This window comes from Pyxicephalus adspersus, chromosome 12, assembly GCF_032062135.1.
Source record: "Pyxicephalus adspersus chromosome 12, UCB_Pads_2.0, whole genome shotgun sequence".
NCBI lineage: Eukaryota > Metazoa > Chordata > Amphibia > Anura > Pyxicephalidae > Pyxicephalus > Pyxicephalus adspersus.
Window position 1 is genome coordinate 11195939 of NC_092869.1, and position 27165 is coordinate 11223103.

The 27165-nt window shown below is 38.0% G+C and overlaps 1 protein-coding gene across 4 annotated transcripts in view; it reads left to right on the plus strand.

Moving 5' to 3' along the window:
- The window catches only part of NPAS3 (neuronal PAS domain protein 3), a 298073-nt gene that overhangs the window by 257708 nt on the left and 13200 nt on the right, over positions 1–27165 (plus strand). For all 4 annotated transcript variants that reach the window (XM_072427890.1, XM_072427891.1, XM_072427892.1 and 1 more), the window contains 3 exons: positions 10053–10171; positions 15656–15849; positions 19735–19841. In XM_072427890.1, coding sequence (XP_072283991.1) covers positions 10053–10171; positions 15656–15849; positions 19735–19841 — 420 coding nt within the window. The remainder of the gene's footprint in view (positions 1–10052; positions 10172–15655; positions 15850–19734; positions 19842–27165) is intronic.

A 27165-nucleotide genomic window follows, 5' to 3' on the forward strand; every position in this document is an offset into this window, starting at 1 on the left:
ATTATATATATATATATATATAGTTTAAATACCATATATATATATATAGTTTAAATACCATTTCATAATTGCTTGATTATTCATATCAAAACTGAAGACTGCAGTAAAAGAGATATGATGATATTGTCATTATAGTATATAGTCATTGTCAAAAGTGCAGAGTAGGGGTGGGATCAAATAATATAGCAAAAGAGATGTAATACTCTGCAATACAAAGGTCAACACCAATAAATTAGCAGTACTGACATGTCACTGGCTGAATTCCTAAAAAATTAATGAGGTATAGGTTCATTTGAGTTACTAGTTTTATATCATCACAATGATTATCATACCACCAAGAGAGGAAGTTCCATTATTTATGTGTTTTTATCATTGTTATGGTACAGAGGAGGTAATTTAGGTCCTTCAGGCTGATTGAAGGGGTCCCAAATAGGCAAAGGATAGTTTTATTGGAAAACACCTTTATGTCCTTGTTTCCAAGACCAACTATAGGGTCTACTGATCAACACTGCTTTAAATCATTTGCTTAAGTTGGGGACAAGATCGCCTTGTATTATCAGATTAAAAGCCCATATAGTAAACCTGGCACAAAGGTATTTATTTCAAGATCATTAGGATGAAGGGAATATATATATCATTAACATTTAATTAAAACTATGGATTTACCCAAGTTTTTTGTCTGTTCATGGAGTGCACCTCTTCTTCTTGCATGTCGTTTCGTACTTGATGTTTTTTTTTTCTACATCTCTACATGTTTAATGGCAGCTGCCATACTAGAAATGAAACAGTCTTTTGCGATAAAAGAGAAACCAGTAGCTTTACTAAGCTATTTACATATATATTGCAAAATACTCAACTATACCTCATATTTTATCTAGGGTGTTAGTTTATTTCCTGGTTGTGGTCTTTAGAAATGTATAAGCAGTCATATTTTGCACTCCCGGTCAATTTGTTTTATCAGATAAAAGAACTTCTTATCACAGTGTACTATATTCTATTACGATCTGTCTGGATTACAGGTGTAACCAGAAAACTTTTGAAAATAGTTCAGTGTTTGACTAATACATTTTTGCAGATGATTAGGACAGGGTTTAAAGTGAACCTGTCATCTATACAGAACAACAGATTAAAGCTAAAGCTTATCTCTAGTCTTTTTTTAGAAGGCAGTGTTCAGTTTTAAGTGCAACTATCTTTATGTTGTTACCAGTCCAGACATGAAAATATCTTATTAGACACAAAATATCAATAAAAAATGCAGTCATGGGAAGGCTATTTATTTTGTAAATGTTTTCATGTTAAACAAAAGAACAATAAATGCAATATGGATGGTTCCAGATCCCACTGAGCATTACAAAATGCCTACCCGGAAAAAGCGTGAGGAAGAACAAACCTTTACCAGGTTTGGCTTTGTATTATGCCAACCTAAATGTTTCATACAACACCTTAGCGGCACCTAGCAATTAAATGCATTGCTTTCTCGGAGGACTCTTGAGAGTAGAGCCTTTGTAGGCATTTTTGCATATGCATGCATTAATGCATTTGTATATGCATTAATGAGGCTGCAAGGCAATTAATATTACAAATTTTAAAATTCCCTTGTTTGAGCTACGTCCCAATTGGCTCTAAACCTTTAATTTCATTACCTCTTTGCCATGGCATTTCCTGTGTTAGGGAGGAATGGTGGAAACATTAGAAGCTAAAACTTTTCTACTAAGGTAGTTAATATATATACTTTATTTCAGGTATCTTTCAGCCTGACGAGGTCCCAAATATACATAGAATTTTAGCTGTATTGGAAAACCCATACATAATATTTTGTTCTCAGGACAAACATTGGGGTTTCGTTAAAAAAATCTCCTACCTTACTTTACATAAACCATTCGTCAGCAATTCGTTGGGGACAAGCTCACACTCATGTTGTCCAAGTATCACAACAGGTCCTTAAGCTTTATGTAATTCGCTAAAATAAAGTGGTTGGCCAGGGGTGTATCTACACCCCTGTGAGCCCTGCAGTTACAGGAAACAGATTGAGACCTAACATTTTTTTGTGATTTTTTAGGGGCCCTATTGCTACCTGTACCCTGTTGTTTTTCCTTCCCATGCCACTTTGATTGCCAGTGTGGCTAATGAGAGGGTGGAAGATTCTCACTGGCCTTGTTGACAGCCAAATGATTTCAATTTACCTGCATCTGTCAAATAGTTCCACCTGCACTAAGCTGGAAAACAGGTCTGGGAGCAGAGAAAGCTGGAAAAAAGGCCTTTAACCCCCCCCATATAACCTATGTTTTTTTCTTGGGCACCAATAGTCAATAGGAGCCTGGTGCCCAGCAGCTTAATGCTTCTATTTGAGAAGGGAGCCCCCAATAGGGTTTGGACCTCTTCCAGAAATATTCACCAGCTAACAATGCTAAACAGCTATTGGGGTTGGTTTTAACGTAGCAAGGAGAATACTTGATCTTCACCTTGATGATGTGGGATACCTGTTCTAAATGCTGGATGGCCCGTGCTAGTATATGTGGGGGTGATGGGGTATATTCTCTTTTCCTTTAAGCATTTTAAAGTCTTGATCCTTTACACACAGGTGATCTGTTTTGAAGAGCTCAGCAAATACTGATGCTTATTGGTAATTTTAAGCTTGATAAGAAGACGTAAACTCAGATTCCGTATAAGTAATTATGGCACATCATTGCATGAGAGTAATTGTAAGCAGGAATATTGCTCAGTTTACCAGCATGTGATGCACCAAGCTCAATGTACCTTGGAATTAACGTAAGCACAGTTTGTCTTCCATCGCTTGTAATCTGTGTTTGATTACAGCTGGGTTACATTATATTCCTTGCTTCCATTAATAGGTATTACACTTTTTTCAGAACCAAAATCTAATCTATTTTAGTTATCCTTCTTTTGTTATTTTTAGTTTATCCTGTTTTATTCCTGAGGTTATATTTAAAACCTTTCTGTTAGATTAAACATGTTTATTCCAGAAGTATATCAGTAAGAAAAAAATGGTTTGAATGCTTTTTTTTATTTGGATAAATGCAAAAGAAAATGAATCCAAAACTAATAATAAACTATATAAACTACTGATTAGTAAAATCTGTTAACATGTAGACATTTCAAAAGTCATTCTTATATAACAGAAACGATTTGCTGAATGCATGTGGATAGGAAGTGGCTGCAGAAAAGGTGCAGTGCTACCAAGGAGGAAAAACACATTGGAAGCAGATCCTTTACCCACACACTGTGGTGGTGGAGCACAGCAAAGAATGATATACTAATTGAATTCCTTGTAATTTTGACTAAACCAAGCTATTCTAGCCTCACTCAGCTACATAAACTCTAGCATGTATTTTTAAGATATATTCAATTTACCCACCATAACAAACTTAGTTGGTAAACTTTTAAATTGTTTGTCATGCATCTCTGAGTTTAAAACCATTGTTGCACCTTACAGTCTTCCTTACCACTGCAATGTATTCATTAGGTACATTAGATACATGCTTCATCCATTATTAGCAGTCCTCACAGTGACACGGGGACAATTCCTGTTTTGAAATATTGAACGCGTTTCCAGACTCATGCTGTGTGTATGCGAGGAGAGGGGTGTATGAGGGGGCCACAGAGAATCTGCCCCCTCCTTCCTTTCTTTGCCATCTTTCACAATCCATCTCTCTCCTCTCATAGCTGCGAGGCCTCATTGGGGATACATACATTAAGCCCTTTAAATCGTTTATAATAAATCTTTGTCTAAGGCTCATTTTGACAGTCTCTCTCTCTTTCGCTCTCGCTCACTCTCTTTATCTGACCCTTTTAAAAGAGCTTCTTTTAAAAGAGAATCCTCAATAGTCAGTTAATCCACTGGGTGTACTGACAGAGAGCAGACAGAGAGAGACAAGAAAGGCAAAAAGATACAGCCCCAGGAAATATACACACACAACGCAGTGCATTTACACAGAGCTGGAGCATGCAGACTGCTTATTAACCTATTTCCTGCTACCAATGCATTACTTTACCTTTACTGTCATATACCAGTGCTTAGCCAATTTTACATAATCTGCTCTTTCTGTATAGGCCGCCGTGGCAGTAGAAAGGTTAAATGTTTTGAAACAGTACAACTTTGAAGTATTAGTAGCATGCTGCATTCGCAGATTTAAAATCTTAACATCTAGCCAGGTCAGGGAAATGCTTAAAAAGGAGAACTCAAAGACATTTTATATATATATATATATATATATATATATATATATTAATGTCTGCAGAAGGTGTAATGCAGAGATTGTTTAGACCCAGCACCACTAAACCATTTTGTCGAGATGCTAAATGGAGCGTCTCAACTGGGACATCCTATAAAAAAATAATGGGAGGCAGCAGTGGGTGGTTCAGTATTGCCGCTATATAAGAACCAACGCAGTAGTAAGGGGCAGCAAAGCAGTTTGCAGGGTGTCATAGGCAGGACCTGCACAGAACTGCCTGGTCCTGCTGTGGACCAAAGCATAGCCCTAGTTAGGACCTGTTGAGAAAATGCATTCTTTCACTTGTAATCAATGAAAGGTCATCGTCGAGCTATCCTACAGTAATCGGAATATGTCAAGGGGAGATGCTGCAGTAAGGGTTGCAGGTTTTTAACATACCATAAAACTGTACAGGCACTAGAATTTTCATAAATGAACTAGATGTTTATATATATCTATATTTACTATGTTTATGGCTATATTTACTATGTTTACTGGTTGTACACTAGCTAATGGCTGGTGTTATGGATCGTGCCATTAACAGCTCCCAGGTGCATACTTGGATTGGCACCCGGGACCCATAACCCATGTCATAGGCATGTTGTTTCCAGGAATTCAGGTGCTGTTGTGTAGCAGCACAGTTTTCTGGCATACCATGGAGGGCTTAAAGTAGGCAGTTAGAGCAGCAGACTACCCTGAGATGTAGCTCCTCAAAAAACTAACCCCAATCGTACTGTAAGCAAATTTCTGCTGGTCATATTTGTTTCAGTACCAGGGCTTTGTGGAGGTTGAAGAATGTTCGAAAGAGGTGAACTGCAGCAGTACTGCATGGAAATCGAGGACAGCACCATCTTTTAGGCTTTTTTAGACTTTGTAGACAATGCAGACATTATCTGTGAGACAAAATAAACATTAGGTGTTAAAATGAAAGATTATTTAGCATGCACGCACATAAATAGGAATTACACACACACGGTATTTGACAATCAGTCTGCCTGACGTGGCACAAGAGCTATATTACAAAGTCTGCAATTAGAATTGCTGCTCTGGGTTACTACACACTCTTTTGTACTCCTTTTGTACATCTAGCTTGATATCTGCAGCATAAGATAATTTTACATAATAAAGGCTTCTGTCCATGATTGCTAGCCTTAGGAAGTTTGCAGTGAGATTTGGTGATGTCATTACTGTGTTGTTCTCTGTTCTCCATGCTGGAGAGAGTGCAAGAATTTCCCTGTTTCTGCCTAATTCGTTTTGTCAATCTGTGCCTCCTTAACTTCCCCTTGCACCTTCTTAAAAAATGCCACACCAGTCATCAGAAGTCAACTCTGACACAAAAAACAGTGTTCTTCTTCTCAGCAAAGATGACCGCCTCCACACAAAGACACTGGGGGAACAAGGCATGTTAAGTGAGTTTATTGTTGCCAAATAAGACAGCGGGAAAGTGTAATAGGTTGCTACACGTTATGGTATATTATATATAGCAATTGCTCCAGAATTACACCAGCCTAGTCTAAATAACCTAAATAATCTTTTTGCTGTATGGTTATGACAGTGGATATAATAGCAGGTGTGTAGCCAGCAAGACTCTATAAGTTACTGTGAACCGCTTTAGCCTGTTTGGGTATAACAGATCTAAATAGGTTTATTTGTGTGTTATTTTAGGGTAACTTATAATATGTTAAAGTCTGAAATGCGTGCCTTTATCTTTTTCTGCATTTAACAGTATGGTTAGATACACTGTTATATACACCCTCTCAAAGATCTACAACACAGTGACAATGCCCTGTGTCCTTTTTGGATTTTCCCAACAGCCATGGGGCTGCACCTTGTTTCTGTGTCTGGTGTCTGTTTCACTGGGAGAAAGTTTATTAATATTCTTATTCTCATTATATTGTGGCTATACTTATTTTAAAAGATGATAAATGAGTGTTATTGGTTTGGTTACCTTAATTGTATTTTCATGGGCCTCCACATGCCTGTGGTCATACAGGTCTGTAACCTCCTGTAGTATAAATATATTTGTTTTACATGTAAGAAAATGTTATTTTTTACATGTGATTTGAAGGTTTTATAGGACCATATAGAACTGTACTGCAACCTAAAATGTGTAAGCTCTAAATTCATGAATATGTTGCTATCCACAAATCCAAACCTGCTGATAAACATTTGTAGATAGAAGCGTCAAGGAGAAAAATGTATCAGATATCTGGAATATATACCTGTCATCTAGGTCTATGCATAAAAATGGGTTATTTGTTATTTTAAATATGCAAAACAAAACCCATTGGGCTGATGAATTCATACAAAACATATACAGCATTTGTGATATAACTGTGCGATTTATGTTTGTCTTGCCTAACATCAAAGGGCTCTTGGAAGTTCTATTAGATGTTTACAACTGTGCTTCAAATGCTGAATCCTACCAAGAGCATCTTCTCAAAGAGCATAGCTCACAATTTTTTACAAACTTTGGATATATAAACAATGCAGACTGCTGGTGGTACTTCACAAATATTGAAGCCCAAGCTATTACCATAATAGGGGCATTAAAAGGGCAGTATTCACACAAGGAGTTTCAGAGCATGTGGTTTGTTCTCGTAACGCTTAGAGACACAGATTAACCTAAACATCTTCTCATAAGACATCACTACTTGTTAGTTTGTATTATTGTTGGCCAGTAATACAGTACTTGTTATACCAAATATTTCCTTCTCTTCTATTTTTCATATGTATTTGTTTAGTTGCCCCACTGTCAGCTGTCCCGTTGTCTTCATGTCTCTTGTATTGCATGCTGTTGAAATAAAGTAATTGTATATATTAGATATTATGTCCTCATTATGTAAGTTCAGTTTCAGTAGAATTTGATGACTGGCTCCCTATGGATACAAAAGACTGCTACAGATATCCTCAGAACAGAAAGTTGTGCTTGTGGGGTTGAATATGTGCAAACAGTAGCTCATTGATCTCCTCCATTCTTGTACAGCTGACTACAGAGCTGGGGTTCAAGAGAACTACCTATGTAACAAAGAATGCCGTCTTCAACCCAGAACTTTTTTTATCTGGGTGGGTGGCAGCCCCTGTATTATGACTCAACTGTTCAGCAACTACCAAAAAACCGCCAGGTGGTTACTGAAATGTGCCGGGTCATGCACCCAGCTAACAGGGGTTTTGGAGAACACTGGCATGTGCGGGCCTGGCCAAAAAAATTATATTTATTGACTTTAAAACTGCCGTCTAATATGACGTGGTCTGTTTTTTTTCAATATCTAAAATATTTACTTTAAATGTTTAAAGAATATTAGCAAAACAACAAAGTATTTGACAATTTTGGTGTTCCTAAGATTATTAGCTTCCACATTTTATAAAGGTTCATGTCCGTTCCTAAACAAATATAGTACAAGGGCATTGAAAACAACCATTTTATTAAACATACAGTTAAACATTTTAAGTCAAAGGTTGGCACTTACACACCAACTAACTTTCTGAGATGGCAAAGAGTGTAATCTTTCAGCATGTAGCCATATTTATGTAAGCAACAGACATGCCCTTGTGACTTCCCCAGTAGAATTAAATAACCAGGAGAAATACATTTGAAAAAAATTATTGATTAAAATCCGTTATTTTTTTTCACCACAACCTTTTTTTCTGTACTGACTTTCCCAAAAACTAAACAGCCCTTTTTTTAAAACTAAAATGTATTAATAAGGATTTACAGCATGGTGGCTCAGAGGTAGCACTCCGGCCTTTGCAGCGCTAGGTCCAAGGTTTGAATCTGGGCCAGGACACTGTCTGCATGGAGTTTGCATGTTCTTCCCGTGTCTGCGTGGGTTTCCTCCGGGTACTCCGGTTTCCTCCCACATCCCAAAAACATGCAGTTAGGTTAATTTGCTTCCCTGGCACTGTAAAAAAGAAAATACATAGTATAGGAAATTATACAAGCAGTGAGATACATAATGAGTAGATATGGATGATGCTAAGTTGAACAGCTAACCTTATACATTGCACATATTGGCCGAGCAGTTATGTATATGTGAAAAATTGTTCCAGTGGTGTTGAAGATTCACACATGTACATCTCACCTAGTATATTTTACACAGACACACACACACATTCATACTTACCATATATACATACACATATACAGAATTAATAGAAACATTTGGAGGAGAGCTTAGACGAAAGTGTAATGTGGTGTAATACATTTAGTAGGTAAATATTACATTTTTTATTGAGATCCATTAGATAAATGAAATCAACTGGGAAGAAAAGAACAATGGTTGGATCTGGTTCCAAAAGAGAGACAGTCCTCCCAAATGAGGGATAGTTGGGTGAAATTTTGTTATATTTTAGACATTTCTTCTTAAAAGTGTGTCTTCAGACAATGTAATGAGCTCAGTCCTGGCTGTCAGTGTGGACTCACAGTATAGTCCTCTTGCTGGAGAAAAGACCGCAATTAAACATTAAACGGGAAACCTGTACTAAACAAAATATTGGGACTCCTTTTGCCAACCTGGCTGTCAAGCTAATCAAATGGTTTTAATCCTTCTTGAATCACTGACCCAAAACAAGCATGCTAGTGAAGTCAAAGCAAAGTCAAAACACATGGGCTGAATAAGTATTCTAGGTCAATGACTTAGAAAGTATTAAAGTCATTAAACCAGCATGAGAGCCATGCAACTAGCATTTTCAGAAGAAAATGTTCCAACTTTTTTTTTCCTTTAAATATGTTTCCTTGAAGTCTAGTCGTTTAAAAACCTATGGACCTTCAGCCAGAGGCTTGAACAGTTTTCCTGTTGGATTAGTTAGTACGTGCAGTGTTTTTCAGAGCTGTCCTGGCCCACCCCATCGTGAAGCTCCTATGATCCTGTTCTCTGCTGAAGCCACGCATCGGATCCTAGAACCAGCTGGATCTGAAGCCAACACTTCAGTTTTTGATCTTACAGCTTTTGATTAGAAATAATGAGCTTGTTTCATTCAAAATGGGAGCCTGTGATAAAAGAAATAGGTTTGATTCCACTGGATTAGAGAGCAGAATTATTTGTATTCGTCGAGATTGGTGCTTAACCCCAACTCATGCCAATATTATCCTCTTATGGTTAACCATTTTTCTTCCAGACATGCTCTAAGTTAACGAAACACAATCTACAGATCCTTTCAGTGTGAGAATGTTCTGTAATATTTAGACAGAATGAAAGAACAGAAGTACAAATATTTTAGAGCATGAAACAGTAAACATATTTATTTTATAAAGCTTGCATTTATGGTAGGACTTCAGCTTTACTGCATTTGATAATTATCCTTCTTCAGGTATATAGAGCAGGTACATAGTGGTGTCAGCATATACCTGCCATATTCCGATACATGGCCACATCTTTATGTATCTATTGGCCACCACAACAACCCATCACATTGATGAGCCAATATGAATGTGAGGGGGTATCTAATATCTAATCTCTAATATGAGGGGGTATCTAATATTAATCAGATATATTTCATAATTAGTTTTAAACATTAAAATAAATGTAACAAAATTATGTACGAATACATAAAATAAATCCTGTGTACCCTTATTATGTTATTAATTGTAACAGTATCACCTTGCTTATATCACAAACATGTTTCAGTGCCTACATCTGATTCCTTGCTTTAGTAAAAAAAAACAAATTGCTTTTCCCAAACAATACTGGAAAGAAAACCATTTTGAATAAAACAGCTGACTTTACAATCAAAAACATTTATTAATTTGATTTGTTTTACTGGGATTATGTTGACTTTGTGATATTTTATGGGAGTATAACCTTTATCCTTTTATTTTAGTGGAGTCCTCCAGCCCTGGAATTCTCCCTCAGGACAACTCTTTAGAAAGGTCTTTCTTCATTCGGATGAAATCTACACTGACTAAAAGAGGTGTGCATATAAAATCCTCGGGGTACAAGGTGAGTTATATTCTGGCTACAATGTATAATACAGACCTCAAGTTGAGGACTTCTCATGTATTGTCAATAAATTATTGAGTTCTGAAAAACCTATTCTACTGCATACGTTATAGCTGGTCATCTAGGAATACTATAGGCTCGATTATATACCAGCCTAAAGCAAATAAAGTTTTATTTGACTGGTATTTTCAAATTTAATTGAACTGTAAAAAAAATAATTGTCCCTTTTTTTTTAAAACTAAGGATACTTATTCCGGTGTGTTAGCTTTGTGAAAAAGGTTTTTTTAGTAACTACTAGCTAGCAGTTAGAGACCTGCTTGCAGTTAACAAAAATGGGTAACATGACATGAACAGTCTTGACCTTACTGAGCATTTTGAAAGTGACCACATGGAAATTGAAATTAAAAATGTAAGTCTACCCCAAATGTGATGATTTAGCTCAAAGTGAAACATAAGAGTTATTTCTAGAATGTCCTAAATATACCAAAAGAAAGATCTTCAAATCATAAAATTGCATTTATTGAATTTCGAAATATCAGTTTTGGTTGGACTGACCATTTAATATTATCAGCCACCTTCATACACAAACATATTTAATAAGCAATACTAAATTACTGTATAGGTTGAAGTGCATCTAGAAATACCTATCCTGGTAAAGGCTCTTCTGAATTCTGCCCTACTAAAATAAGACAGAATAAGACCTTAAAGTTTCATCTATTCTTAGACTGTTTGAAGAACTATGACCAAGCAATACTACCATAGGTTCAGCTTATCCCGTCCATTTTCCAGCAGAACTTAATGCCTTCTGCTAAACAGTCTACTTTGTGTGGATTACCATTTATTGAAACTAGTAACTGCTGTGTGAGTAGCCCAAGTTTAAGAGCCAAGGACCATGGCACGGGATATGCACTATGACCAAAAGTTCCAAGACTTTTTTCAGTCCCGGTACCACTTTAGAATGCACTTACTTGGGTGTCTGTAGTTCAAAAAGTTTTAAAGTGAAAAACATATTCAAGAATGTAGCATTCTGAAAGAGAAATCCATTATTGCAGCCTACATAATTTTCTCAGGGCTTGCTTGCCACTAAGAGCTTTAACTGCTTATTGACAAAAGTTGAGCTTTGTGTGATATACTTTTCACCAAGTGGGTCAGAGAGGTCCTATGCAAAGATATTGTCCCTTTTCCATGACTGGGCAAGGTGACATGGAAACTTGGGAGTAAAAGAAACATGGTGACAGCCACTGCCGCCTTTAATTGTATTAATTTTGTTGTCTGGCTATCATTTTAACTCTCTGTATCAACAACTTGAATAAACAACCTAGAACAAATACGCAACTAAGGACTTCTGATTCAGGATAGTAAAATTAGTATTAAGTGAATATAATATCCAGACAACTGGCTTCTTAGGAGTGTACTCAGTAACAGCTCCTCTGTTTTAGTCCTTGGAAAGATTTACTTACACAGCCAATCAGAGACCAACATTCACTAGTTCCACTCTGCTAAAAATATAATTTGTGATGGGTTATGAATATGTGCAAATTTGGTTTATTGTTTTGATTATAAACATGCAGATTTGTCCAATTTGCAAAGAACAACATAAATCATGAATAAAAAATGTTATTAGATGATTCTTTACACATCAGACATATCTGAACAAGCTAATATTGAGACGAGAGTCAGGGATTCCTGTAATTCAATGGTGGTCAGTTACCCGGTGTTAATAAGTAAGCCCTATTACATGGATTACAGTAATATGAGTAGTTCCGAATTTGTCATTGAACAGCTGCCTATCTGAGATTCATCTGAATAATAATCTACACCTGGAAGCATGTCATTTGTTTCATTTCTCTATGTGATTTTCATGTCTGTCTTCATTTAGTTTCCACTATACTGCTTGTTTCCTAAACCGGTTAGGAATGACAGTACAATCAAGATAAACAAGACACTCTGTCACGTGTACAAAAAAAAGTCTTTTTACCTCATGGGGAAGCGGAAGGAACTGAGGAAAAATACACTGAGCTTTCGTCCCACACCCCCTTCCTCTGCCCTGCTCTCTCTGTCCTCCCTCTTCTTTGCTTTTCAACTTCAAGGCCTTCATGTTGCTTCCAAATTGTGTCTGGGAGAGAATTCCCCCCCAGGCTGCCTACATTCTAAAGGTGTCTTTGAAGAGCCTCAGTGTATAAAGAATCAGGATGGTTCCTCTCTCCTGAGGCAGTAAAGGATAAAAAAAGAGAAAGAAGAGCAATCATACTTGTCTGGCATCGAGACTGCAAGAACACAGAATGGGCACCACATCATATCCTACAAGTTTTACAATAAAAGTTTTGGGGCTTTGTCAGTATAGAGATGAGAGTGTTATTGTCCTTTGCAGTAAGGGAAGAAAGTTATTTTGGCCTGTTACGTGTGTACTGTGTGTGACAAATGTGTAAGTGCATTCATTGCAGGATTTGTGTTGTGTATTTTACATATGACATGGAACTAGGACAAGCAGTAACATATATATATTGTTGGCCTAATATTTCTATTTACAGTACATCACATTTTGTATAGCAGGTCAACAATGATTAGTTGCTGTAACATATCAGCCCATCTGTTCTCAGTTTTCTTTAGTTAGATAAGTCAAAGATGAACTTTGCTTGGTCGCTTTGAGTCACAGCACTTTGTGATGTCCGATAAGCCAGTGGAAGTTACCGGCATTCACTCTGAAGTAGTGGGATAATTTTTATTGGAAAGTTAAATAAGAAGTGAAGGATATATGATAGTCTAAACAAGTAACAAATCCAGTTACTATATGATGCTCTATGACAGGGGTGTCAAACTCAAATGCACAGTGGGCCAAAATGAAAAATTTTCAACAAAGTCGCGGGCCAACTTTAATATTTATTGATAAAATATTCACAGTTGAGGAAGGTCACTAATGAATGTCAACAGAAGAGTTGAGTTCAGTTGGGTCCTGATTGACATGCCAGCAGACCATTCTGGGATTTGTAGTATTAACGGTGCATGCACTGTCTACCGGAGGGCAAGCTCTAGTAGACATTTGGTATTTTCTCACGAGCCAAATATAATTACAGTGCGGGCCAAATTTTTTCTGCCGGCCTGAGTTTGACACTCCTGCTCTATGATCTTTATAATGTAAACAAATAATCTACAATAAATTTCACCAACTGAGCCAGATCCTTCTTTATTTGTGTCCAGGACTTAGCAGCTCCTAGTGGGAGGGTTTCAGTACCAGTGTTGCCAATCAAAAAAGCAGTGGTCAGGACTGGGCAGGTTTCGAAAAAAAAAACTATAGGCTTCAGTGACATTAATTAAGTAAAGATGGGAGTGTTGGCAAGTTGATCAATCAAGAACAAAGTTATTAAGCAAACACTGCTCATGACAGTGGCATGCCAATAGATCTTTTATCACATATATATTCAATGTTACTGAGCAGGAAAATAATATACATTCCCCAAAAGTTTCTGAACAGAAATGTTACTTATTTTCCTGATCAAGTACACATATAATAGTTTATTCCTGGCATAACAGCAGTGCAGGCAAATAGGGAAAGCTTTTTGACCTCACTTCAATTGTAACGTTTCTACAAATCTTTAAGCAGCCAGTCACTTGTTTTCTAAATTTGTTTTGTCACCAACCAGAGTTTAGGAAAAAATGAATGCTTACAAATAGGGTGTAGGTTACAAAAAAAAACTAGTTGCAGCCACTTTGGTAGTACGTTGTAACTTTACCGTCAACACCGCATTGCTGTCTTCCACATCTAATAGTAGAGATTCGCAGCTGGTTTGCTTGGATCTTATTCTCAGCTCATTTGAATTATAAAAGGATAAGGCAAAAAATAAAGGAGCTGGTGCTGTCACTGGCTGATAAAGGGTTAATTGAGTTCTCCAAGCTTTATTAGTTAAGGTCATAGGAAGGGGAGCTGGCTCCTGACGTTGTGTGTACCTCCTCTCCCCCCCGCTTTCAGTGTCATATTAGATTTAGCTGCTGAAATATATAAAAGTACCACAGGAGTCTCTGATGTGTTTCTTGCCACGAGCAATCCAGCAGCAAAACTCCCCACATGTGTCAAAGAGGACTCTGCTCACTCTATTCTGCCGCTCTTTGGATGATTCAGGCTGTGGTGCCCTGCCTCCTACTGACCAGACCTTCTTTTTATTTCTCAGCTTCCTTCTTCCATGATTTTCTTAATACTTGCCCTTTGCTTTGTATTTGGTTCCTTTGGTCATTCTCTGTCCATTTCTTGCGTTTCATTTTTTAGTATCGTGATTATGTTTTTTCCTCCTTGCATCATCCTATTTTACAACCTACAATTAATTAATTTTTATTTATTATGCATACAAAAATTATAATTCTCTTCTCTTCCATCATGCCTTCCATCCATCTGCTTTCTAACTTCAGTTGGTTTTCTATGTTTCTATGTTAGCAGAAGGTTTTCATCCCAATGTCTAATTTTTTTTGTCTTCCCTGTATTCTTTCTACTTGTCTCTATCACTCCAATTCTGTGATTCATTCCCTCGCATTCTTAGAAATGTTTCTCTGCTAGAGGAATCAGGGTGGCAGCCCTGCTGATGAGATGTGTACTAGAAATTATGTGTTTGCTGGTGTTACCAAGTGCAAGCAACTTTGACCCATTCAGTTCACTTTTAATGAAACATCAAAATGTATCTCAGTCTGTACAGTCTGACTGCTTGTTCCTATGTAGCACTGTCTTGTATGGTTTCCCATTGTCTTTTCATTTGTATGTATACATTTCTTTTTTTTTTCTTGTCGTCTCTCACTATTTAGATATTTTCTCCTACTTAAGGTATAACCCTTATAATGAATTATAACATTATAATTGTATACATTTAAAAAGTAGAGAAACCTATAGATTATGATTAATAGATTTCAGGTTTTAAATGGCATGGGATGAAAAAAGCCAGAATAAACCACCCCACCTATAGCTACCATCTTAGAAAACGACTAAATATTTTTCCTTCATTTTCTCTAGAGCTGCCATGTTCCATTGTTTCAGAGCACAATCTTTAGAAGAGGTTTCTAAGTATTCATCAGTGGATAAAGTATGTCATGATTGCAACACCTAATTGAACGGATCCAGCTGCTATACTAGCCTTCTGGAAATGAATATATAAAAATGTACATGTTTATGGGGATCTAACTAATGAGCCTGCAGCCACTTTAGTAACGTAAATGCCCCCTACAGACTGCATACTATCAAACCCATGCACATGGGCACGTGCGCTCAGTGTGACGATTCTACAGGCAGGTGTTTGCGTTATCATCTGCCATTTCTGACTTAGTAAGCCCAGTTAAATATATTGTAGCACTGTCTGAATTTTTGATTTCAGGAAAAACACTGTATTTACGGTAGATTTCTGGCTTTATATAATCTCACACACTAATATTTTCTGAGTTTATGGACTAAAAGACTTCCCTATTTTCCCAGCTAAGGCAGTTGATGTGTCTTTTCATGTTTTCCAGGTGATACATGTAACTGGACGTCTGCGTCTCCGTGTGTCTTTGTCTCATGGGCGTACTGGGCCAGGACAGGTGATGGGTTTAGTAGTTGTGGCTCATGCCCTTCCTCCCCCAACCATCAATGAAGTCCGCATTGACTGCCACATGTTTGTAACACGTGTCAACATGGACCTCAATATTATATACTGTGAAAATAGGTAGGTGACCTCACACACACTTAATATTTTTAAACATTGATACATTTGTTTTACAGAGTAATGGGACCATTCTACAGTTCTTTTTATTAAACATGCCAGATACATAAAGGTACAATGTATAAATGTAAGTCCATTTTATTCTACAAAGTATTAACAAAGATTACACCAAACTCAACTGACCATCATCATCCTTAAATCAATCTGGTAACAGTGTTCAAAGTTACTAAGTCTAATAGTATATAGTATGGTATAAAAACACTATACCCCTGTGGTTATCAAAGTTCAAATATTTCTGGAAAAAAACCTTTAGGGCAAAATAAAAAAGATAAGTAATATGACTCTGTAACATCTTGGGGTATATTTATAAAGCAGTGAATCTGACAGTCCGTGGTGGAAAATTAGCTACTGCCATTGAAACACATGGACCTGAAATATGTTCCACCAGTAAATGTTTTAGAGAATGGCAGGGTCACTGCTTTATAAATAAACCCCATTGACATTTTGCAATGTTTTTTTTTTCTTTTAAAGACCATGGAGGAGCAGAAAACTACTGTTGATTTGTCAGAAATGCTTTGAGTGTCAATATAGGATGGCACCATATGCCTTTTCTGGACAAACATTGTAGATATGGGGGTCGTCCCTGCCTTGTCTGTTGGAAAACTGCTGAATCCTCCCAATTTCAACTTCACAGAAAAAAGATTTATTGCATTATAGTGCAAGACAAAAACTAGGAGAACTCTTTGAGGTTACACACAAGCATGGACAGGTTAAAGGCTGCACATTGATGTATGAGTCTGTGTTCCGTTGTGTTTTGGAACTCTTGACAGATTGATTACTGATCATTTAGTCAGCTTCCAGTATAAAAAAACATAAGCCTACAACAATCTACAACTGAGTTTTGAGCACCCAAAAAGATTGGCTTTGCAATGAAAATCGATTTAAAACAGCACAACACCCATCTAAAGGCATTTTTACCTGATTTCCATCCCATTTCCGAATTTATTATCGTTCAGACCTAAGAAACAATGAAAACGGCAGGTGGCAGATTGCTGTGGGCTGCTTAATTCTATGAAGTTATGTGTTGAATCAAAAGCTTCAACCAACAATTATATTTGAACCTGTCTTGAAAAATAACAGCTGGAAAAGTAAAAGCATTAGTCTGATTGGCTCCCGTGGAGAAATAACGACAGTTCCTAATACCGACACATTGATATTTCTGGCACTTTTTATAAGCAACAATGGAATTCTGTGGCTTGATAATGAGTGTGAGAAAGGAGGGAGATGAGGCCAAGTGTCACTTCGTGAATGAGTCTGAAGCTGGGCTCTACTTGTTGATTAATAAGAAAAGGAATTTTTGCAGTGCAAGTAATTGGAGACACTTAAATATTACATTAGCAAGACAAAGTGTTGTAAGCACTCCAAATCATATTGCTCAAGTCAGTGGCTCAAAATATAGAAAGAGGTCTGTAGGACAGCCAAGGAAATAGCTTTTTTATTTTGGGTTCTGCAATGGCACCCTTTGTATATCTTTTGTGATAGTGTTCATTGAACAAACCTAACAAGCTGCACACAAGAGTTTAATGGGGATAGACACATTTGCCTACAAATAATAAAGTATTTTTCAATGCAAATCTAACTTGTTTTTATATATACTTTACACATATTTGCTGCAAAAGGTGGTACTCCTTTTTCTGGTAGATTCATGGTTCTAGTTATCACTATAAAGAAGATAATGTGACCACTGGGTGGCACTGCGGTACTGATTTTTATGTAGGGTGTATTGCAGCTTCATCATGACAAATACCAGTTAATACACAAAAAAACATCTATGCCAATAAAAATCAACATTTGTGTTTAGGGAACATTTAATTAGAAAAAAAGAAACTTGAACTTTACTGAAATTAGCACTTTGACTACTAGTACCTTAAGACTGTACCCAGCTGGCATAATGTTTTAAGACGTAGTTATCCTAATTGAACTTAACAAGGGATTAATTAATATACAGCCCATTGTATGCACCGAGGGAAAACCCTGGATATTTTGGAGCAGTCTTTCTCAACCTCTGAAATAACGTTCAGGTCTCAGGGAACCCATGCTAAAAACGATTATATCTTCAGTACGCAGTACATTAGCATGATCAGCAAGTGGCACAAAATTTTAAATACAAGAATAAAGAATGCGGAATACTTGGCAGCCGGGGTGCGTCATTTTACATCTCCTTACTCTATAAAACAAAATTATTTTTGAAAATTATTACTAAATTAAATGTTATATGTGAGTAAAGAAATGCAGGCAGGAAACATTGTAATGGCAACTTGAACTTGATCAGAAGACAAATGCTTTATTAGATTGGTGGACAGTAAAGAAATGTCCCCAGTGGGACTAGTGCACTAGTGGTCAGTAAATAAATTAATATAGGAATGTGTGGTACTCGCATTCTGAGAAGGGGGCTCAGGTCAAACTTTGCATCAAAGAAGGAATGCCTCTAGAGGCTGATTGTACCTGCTCTATGTCCAGTGTCTGTGCAGCCACAACAGTTACAAATCCGGGGTACTTAGATAAGTTTAAAACAACTGTGAAAACCCCAAATTTCAACATAGCCCAGGTTGAGAAATGCTGTTATAGTGATAAACTGGTTGGAACGTGAAGGTATTGGGTTAAAACAGGCGCATCATTTTACCAAGACATATAGGTAATTCATCTTTGCTGTGTGGGGTGTTGCAACATTGCTCAAGGAAGAGAAAAAAAATTCTTCTTTCATGTAATAAAGAAACAAAAGTACTAGTAGATTGCTCCAGAAATTTTTGGGTGGTCTTAGAAATTTGCATCTCAACCAGTAGTCTAGCTCCTTTCTTAGTTATGACAACCCAACATGATGGCTTCACAATGTAAGTTTAGCTTGGAATGATGAAGTTTTCAGGACTAATGACTTACTGGGCCATTCACCAGAAGTATAAATTATCTCCTAATGTAGGTAAATCTAAATAGAACAGAAACACAATAGTGTTTTAGGTAGATGGCTATTGTTGGCATATATACATATCTGTGTGTATGTTAGTGTATGCCATGATTTCCATTGTTCTGTGTAGCTTCATTAGCTGGCTCATTATTCATGCAATATAATGATGATCATTGCTATTATCACAAGGCTTATTATTACCATTATTAGCGCTATTACAGGTTATTACATGCTTTGTCATTTATATCATTCACCAAGTAATATCCGCTGATTATTATAATTCCGATACAGCCACGCAGAAAGCGTTGTGTCGCCCGCGCTTTGGGTAATTAGTGGCCTCGTTGTTTTCCGCCTTCACGATCCGACAGAAATAATTGCTCGTTAATTACTTCCATTTACATTCACTTTTACGAAGTCTTTAGAAAGGACAAATGAGGGGCAGATTTAACCCCTAGGAGGTGGGAAGATGAAAGAAGTTGGCATCTTTGAACTATTATGCATGGGTTTTGGCATGCAATGGGTTACAGCCAAGAAAAGGCAAATCTTCAAATTCTTTGGGGTTTCAATTGTCCATTTTCCTTACCAAGTGTCATCTGATAATCAGATCATTGCCAAACAACAGAAAACAGTTGATACTGCTGTCATGCCTCCTGACAGTCTCCTATGAACATTAAAAAGTTAACTTTAGGCTAAAATTTCTTTCTCCCCATCTAGTTCAAAAACCAGGTCTGGGACCAGGACCAGGCCAGAGAGTGGCCAAAAAGCCACAGAGATGCCCCCCCCCCCCCAAAGCAAAGATAATTTAACAGCTTATAATACACACAGCACATCTAGTGAGACAGTGGGCAACATTTGTTCATAACCTCTTCAGTTCTTTTTTTGTCTGTAATTACATTTTTTTAACATGACTTTCATTATTGTTACAGAATCAGTGACTACATGGACCTCAATGCTGTGGATCTGATGGGTAAAAGATGCTATCACTTCATCCATGCTGAAGATGTAGAAGGCATCAGGCACAGCCACTTGGACTGTGAGTATGTTGTGCAATGGTGGAAAGTGCTGCTCCTCAATACTAATGCCAATACAAGAACATGGTTTTATGGCATATGGGTGTATGTGAATGTTGCAAAAGTATAACAAGAACTTCTGTATATCTAATATGTTTTCCAGAAAAGAGGGATCATTGTAAAATATATGTATGGCCATTCATCAGCACCACAATATATGGGCTACATATTTTGGCACACATATTGGTTATATGGTTTGGGTGCAGACATTTTCAGTGGTAAAACTTTCTTTGCAAAGCTGTTTTTGTCTGTATAGTAACTATCTAGTACTTTTTATCAGTGATTCTTAACATACTAACCATATAGCAATATACACTGCTGGGTATTTTGTATTTGTTTTTATAATGATTTAAATTCAGATCAAATCACAATTTTAGGAATGTGTCCATAGAACACAAGTACTGGATGAGCTGGTTTGTTTCTATAAACATCTTCAGGTTTTTCTGATAAGGAGTTGAGAGAGCAATGATGAAGTGATAAGTCCCGTATCTTGTAGCAATCAATCAGAACCTTTAATCGCTTTAGATAAGTCACCAAATGACAAAAGATTGCTGTATAGGTTGCTATGGGTTACTGCACTTTGCTCTTTTCCTTATCAGACAACATCTCTCGTTCTCATTTATGTAGTTAAAGTCCGTTTTTGCCTCGTCCAAGTGTTCTCTATGTCCCTGTGTTTCTATCTCTACCTCAGGGACACATTTCTTCTGCCATCTGATAAATGGAATATGGATGTTCTAGCTATTTTTATGGCTGTTTCATTCAATGTTAAAGTCCTAACTGAGCCCTAAATTATAGAAAGCAGAAGCTGCCAGGAGCAGGCGGGTGTCGTTTGGCTCACAGAAAGGTCACCCTGTCTGCCTCAGGAGTGTCTACAGCTGCTAATATCTCCTGTACATATGAAGGACGCTGTGGGACTGCTAGACAGCACTTAAAGAGACATAAGGCAATGTAGCCTGTGCTCCGGAGGATTACTGGGTAAAGCTGTGTTTACACGAGCCTACCCAGGGACCAACTGCTGGCACCCATTATATCAGCTACCATACTTCAGAACTGAAAAGTAAAATAACTGTGAACACCTTAAATATAATTGAATATAATTTGATAAAGTAATAAAAGATCATTCACTGGGGGTGCTATTATTGGCTTGTATGTTACAATAGTAAGTCCAGCCAGGCTTTTGCCAGTCACTTGTCTCCAGCTTATGCCTAGCAATGTACACATTGCACTGAATGAAGTTCTGTCTGCAGCTTCCCTCTGGCCCACTTCTAATAGTACATCATTGCATGAAGTGACACCAGCTTATTGTGCCAGGGATAATGCTGCAGGGTGCTTGGAATACCTTCCACTTTGCTGGATTTGCAACATAATAGAAACCCTCTTCATCTTCACTTACTCTGCCATCCTAGCTTACCCATTCCAGTTTGCCTTCTGTGTGGACTACACCCTCCATCAAAGCAAACAACTCCATACCTGCCCAGCTTCATCCTGGATGACCTGCCATTCTGAATTCGGTCTCCATCCTAACTGTTACTGCCATTCCAGCTCAGCCAGACCATTATGACTATCCCCTCTAAACTAGCGTACCCTCTTCTTCTAACCCCTACCTGGCTGACCCCACTATGTTAACTGCTCAATCCATCCTGGTTCTTCCTCATCACTTACTCCCTTGTATCCTAGTTGGCCCTCTTCATCCTTACAACCCCGTCCATCCTGGTTGACCTGTTCATCCTAAGAACAACACAGTAAATTTAGGTGCATGCAGCACCTTCTTTAAACTCGTGAAACAGGGTCTCACCACATTAGTATCCCTAAAAACCTTTGTTAGGGCTTAATGTCAGCAATAACACAAGACTCAGAACTGATACTTCCAAATATAATCACCATGGGAGATGAATGTTCCACTTCCAACAAAATTTAGTAGACCAATTCTGCAAAGGAATTTACTGCTAAATATCACTCATCAAGTATTTATATGGTGGCGACAAAGTTAATTGTCATGTTACTAGCATTCCCTCAAAAGGGGCTCACAATCTAATGTCCCTACCATAGTCATATGTCTTTTATACAGTCTAAGGGCAATTTTGGGGGGGAAATCAAAAAACCTAAATGCATGTTTTTGGAATATGGGAGAAAAGTGCCCACAGGAAGCTCAGGCAAACACGGGGAGAACCTGCAAACTCCATGCAGATAGTGTCTTGGCCAAGATTCAAACCCGAGACCTAGCACTGCAAAGGCCAGAGTGCTAACCACTGAGCCACTGTGCTGCTTTTCACTTATCTCACTTACAGAATGTCTCTAGAATATTTCAGTCAGTAGAACATGTCACCTAATTTGCCTATCAATAGAATCCTCCTTTTATTGGGGTACCTGTCTGTCACAATGGCACCTGTTACTAGCAAGTCTATGTAGTATAGTTTTTTTTTATTCTTATTTTTCTTGCTGATATCTGATTGTCAATAATATCTGCCTGCTTTCAGTAATATCAGCATGTCATTAATATCCCCTCTTTTTAATATTTGCATGTCTGATACTTGCCTTACTAACATCTGCCTGTTGCTGGTATTATTTTATGTAATTCATATCTGCCAGTCACTCAAAATATCTTCCTATCATTGGATTTATCTACATGTGACTAAAATGTGTCATTGGAAAAATCTGGATGTCAGTAGTATCTTATCAGCATTCCTAAACACACAATCTGTTTTTTTTGGAGGGTTTTTTTTGTAATAGTTCATTTTTACTCTTTTAAATTCCTGAAAGATGAGATCTAATTGGTTGCCAAACAATAATGCATGTATTGTACTTTGCACAAGCAGGCCAATTAAGTGTTGCTATACCTAAAATATTTGTTCAATATTTATACATTTATAGAATAAATAAAGAAGTTATGATTTCTAGCCAGTATATTAGTTTTAGAGAAAAAAAATCCAAGAAATGTATCAACACAGAAATGTGAGCTTATGCATCTAAACTTTGCTCTTAACAAAATTGTATGTGATGTGTGTTAGCCTAAAGTGACCTAGTCAGATCTTTCATCATCTGCACCTGAAAGTGGTACCATAGTGCTTTGCAACAACAGGTCAACAGGGGTGTAGTGGGCAGGCACGGGTGGGAACGTGCCCTCACTTTTTTCAGGAATGGGCATGTGTGCCCACTCTTATTTTGCAAAGAATTCTTTGGTGGTTCGTGGCTCTGGCCGGTCCCCTCCCCTGCAGGGTCAGGAGAAGGACCCAGCTGGAGGTGCACCAGCCAGAGCCGAGGACCATGTTTCCCGTATGGAATTGCAGGCTCAGGGCGGTAGGTGGGTTGTCTCTCTGAACACAAACCGCCCACTCCCCTGTGGCAGGCTCAGACCTGTGATGGGAGAGTGGGTGGGTTCTGGTATCATGACATCACTATGGGGGAAGTTTCTTCCCTTTTGAGTGACACATAGGCAGGGGTGTAGTGGGGCAGGCATGTTTACTTAACAATAATGGGTGTACTTGCTCGCCATGGACAGTACTGTGCCCCCTCTTCTTATTTTAGGACTACAACCCTGCAGGTCAATGCTGGCAGACCTACCATCCTTGTAACCCTAGCACTAACTCTCCCTTTCACTCTAACTTTAAACCTAACACTAAACATCTTGAACCCCCAGCATGAAACATCCTTAACATTATAACATTACCCTAACATTAGGTCTGCTTATAATTCTCAAACTAACCCATCTGTAACCCTAGTTTGGATATCATCAGCACACCAATTCATTTTTTTATGGTCCCCACCTATAAAGAGAAAGGGCCTCTCATTCCCTGACCCCCCCGGGGCTTATGCTCCAGACGGGGGTAAGGTACAAAGCTTACCTAGCCAAATCCAGACGTACTAATTCTATGCCTGCCAAGCCAGCCCATTCTCTGTGGACAAGCCTAAGCCTGAAAGAGACTCCCACCAATGGAGAGCCTAAGGCCAGGGAACCCTCTAGACTTGAGGGCTGCACCCATAAGAAATCCAGGACCCTCCATCAAACAAAAATAAAAAGCAGATAGAGAAAAACCACACACGTCATAGTGAGCTAGGCTGTTCCTTATCTCCCTTGTCCACCAAAAACACTTTTTTTAAAGGGCTTGTTCTTTAGAAATGAGTCATTCAGAAGATCAGGTATGATGCAGTATAACATTTTATCTGCCTTCACTTTTATCCCTGTAGGCCTTACATAGGGAAGATAGCTTAAAATTGAAGGAATGACAACTTCTCCATACCGATACCTACCCATCCAGTCAATTTTACATTTGCATAACTCTTCCCAAAAAAGAGACCACTGTATACGTCTTTATTTTTATTCTTCTAATGTGTTCTCCATGTACTGTTCTAGTTTCTTTTAATGGGGAATGTCACTAGAAGTTCAAATATTCTCCCTCACTTGCAGATGAGTCACACCATTATTCATAAAATGTTTTGTTCCTGAAATTAATTTTTTAAGTACATAAATTTTTAATTTGTCTTCTGTGCTTTTTGGCTCTATTATCAGAATAAGCAAAAGTTCATTTCCTCACAATTATTCACAATTTATTTGCTAAACCTGTCTATTCAGGCAAAGGTACTACCAAAACTAAATACAGAAACTCCAAATTAGTCTGACAGCAGAATACATTCAATAGCTTTATTAAAGTGTAATATTTTAGCGTATACAAGACTATAGTGTGAGGCTTTACAGTGGCAGGTAGCAACGTCAATCATAGACAGGTGCAATGGGTGAATCACTAATATGGGTTCACCTTTAGGTCATATGGATTTGGTTAGCACAATATTATTGCAGTAAAATCAACACAGATGAACTCCAATTTCTTTGCAGGGGGTCATAAATGCAGATGGAAAGGGTTAGTATTTTCCCACATCCCTGAGTTTTTTATAATTCATGACAAATAATTTAAACTTCTGACAATAGAAATTGTGCAGTTTATTCCAAGGCAGCGTCCTCTACGCATTCGGGGATATGTGCTAACTGCCAATTTAATGCATATTAAAAAATAAAATCCATTTAGTGACCTTCTTGTACAGTGAAGGACACAGACAGAACTTTAGTTTCCCAAATCCCAAAGACTTCACGGCTTTCCTGTCCGCGTGTGATCACCCCCTCTCCCCTTCCACCCCCCTCCCCGCTGCGTCCCTCAGCGTTCAGGCGTCATCTGGCGTTTGTTTTTATAGCTGCCGTGGAGGACGGAGCTGACTGTCAGGGTGCCGTGGGCGAGAGGTGCAGATTAAAGCACTTTTATTCCTTTTCATGTTGAAGCTGCCAGTTTGGTGACTGGAGAGAGGGAAGTTGTGGAGGGGGGGAGACAAAGAGGGAGAAAGGCTCTGCCAGTCACATTGCAGCTAAACCATATTCTTTCCGGTTATTAGACTGCCTTGTCGAGGAACGTCCCTTGCTAGACAGGCGTTTGGAGGCATACAAGGACATGTGTAGTAAAATGCCAATTGATTGTACTAAGGCAGGGTTAATTTGTTGTCCTCCTGGCTATAAAAAGACTAAATAGCAGACAGATTCAGCTCCTTTGTGACAGGTGTCAAGGATTGTCAAACCTGGCTCTGTCCTCTCAATAACATCAACTTTCATATTTTACCTAATATAAAAAAAGAAGTATGTATGAATGAATTGCAAAATATACCTGAAAAAATCAATGTGGGAGCATAAGGCACATTTGTCCTTTGCCCGCCCCCCACACCGCCTGTATTTAGGAAATGTAATGGCACTCCATATCTAGATTGCACTCCTAGGTGGAAAATATTACTACAACCTGAGCATCCCCAAACTCTCTTATAAATACTCGAGGAGCGTTAAGACTGGATCCAAAGGTAAATCTAGCTACTATACAGAACAACTACCAGCTCTACATTCATGCTGGTGCCAATTACAGTAACAAGACTTCGAGCTGTCCTAATTGTATTATGGATCACTAAACACAGGAATCTTGAAAGAAAGTGAAAGGCTTACATGAAGAGTCCAGATGGTCTTGCATTCTACCAAAATGGGCCTCCATCCTCCTCCAAACTCCATCCTCAAATCCTGGATCGGGAAAGGGATGGTGTGTTTGGCCAACCCGTACCTTCCATTACCCGCCAGACCTGGGACCCGAACAAAATTCTGTAAAGCTGCAGTAAAGCTACCATTAACCACAGCCATATCTGGGACCTACAATCTCTTCCCAAAAAAAGAATGGAACATACCACTACACAAATACCCATTACATTTGACCTAACGTACCCCACAAAGCTACTATTAATATATAAAAGCTGGATTCCAAGGAATGGGGGGGATTTCTTTATGGCAAGCATAGCTAGATTTACACTTTTTGATCCTGTCCAGGAAAAACCTAACCAACTAAATACACAGATGAAATATAAATATGGGATCTATTTATTGTATTTAGTTCTGCTACAGCACCAAACACAATTCTCTTAGGAAAAGACCATTTTTTTCTCCGTTGCAATTAATGCTAATAGGTCTCCTCCCCGCCCCTAATCTGTGACTGGGCAGTGAAATGAGAGGGAGCACACAACCAGTAGGTGATTGGTGCACTTTACATATATAGGTATTTTTTAACTGTTTAATAATATTTAGGTTTATATGGTTACATTGTTTTGAATTATTTCTGTAAGACCTTAGGCAGACATATCAAATTCTATTTGTATACATGAAGAATGCTATTGTCTACGCAGAACTTATTCCAGCACAGTCCAAAATGTTTGATGTTATTTTTTCCCGTTTTATGGTGAGAGTATCTGTACAATGTAAGGTCATGTAATGCTTGCAATGTTTTCCATATATCTCAGGTCTTCTCAATCTGTTTCCTTTTGAGCTCCCCCCTTCCCCAGCACCCTCTTCACCGCTGCAGCCCTCCCTAGCACACTCTGTATTGTGTAGCACTTATTAGCCACAATTAAATGGACAATATGAATTTAGTGCTTTCTCCGAAGCCCTCCTCAGCTCTGCTTTGCAGCAAGATGATTAATGCAAATACATATTACTTGAGATAACCATTTAACCACTAATTTAGCCAAATTTATTACAGCAGTTAGAAGGTTTTCCATTCCAGACAGACAGAGACAAGGACACAGTAAGGGGACAAGGGGCTGCTGAGGACATACTGCCCCCTCATGGTGACATGATGGAACTGCCCTTTGCTTGTCATCTCTTAACAAAAAAGAATTTTGAGACACCATTCTAATTTCATGGTTAATTATTTTACTATGAACATGCTACACTATAAGATGATTCTGACCACCATGCAGGTAATGAGACATTATATT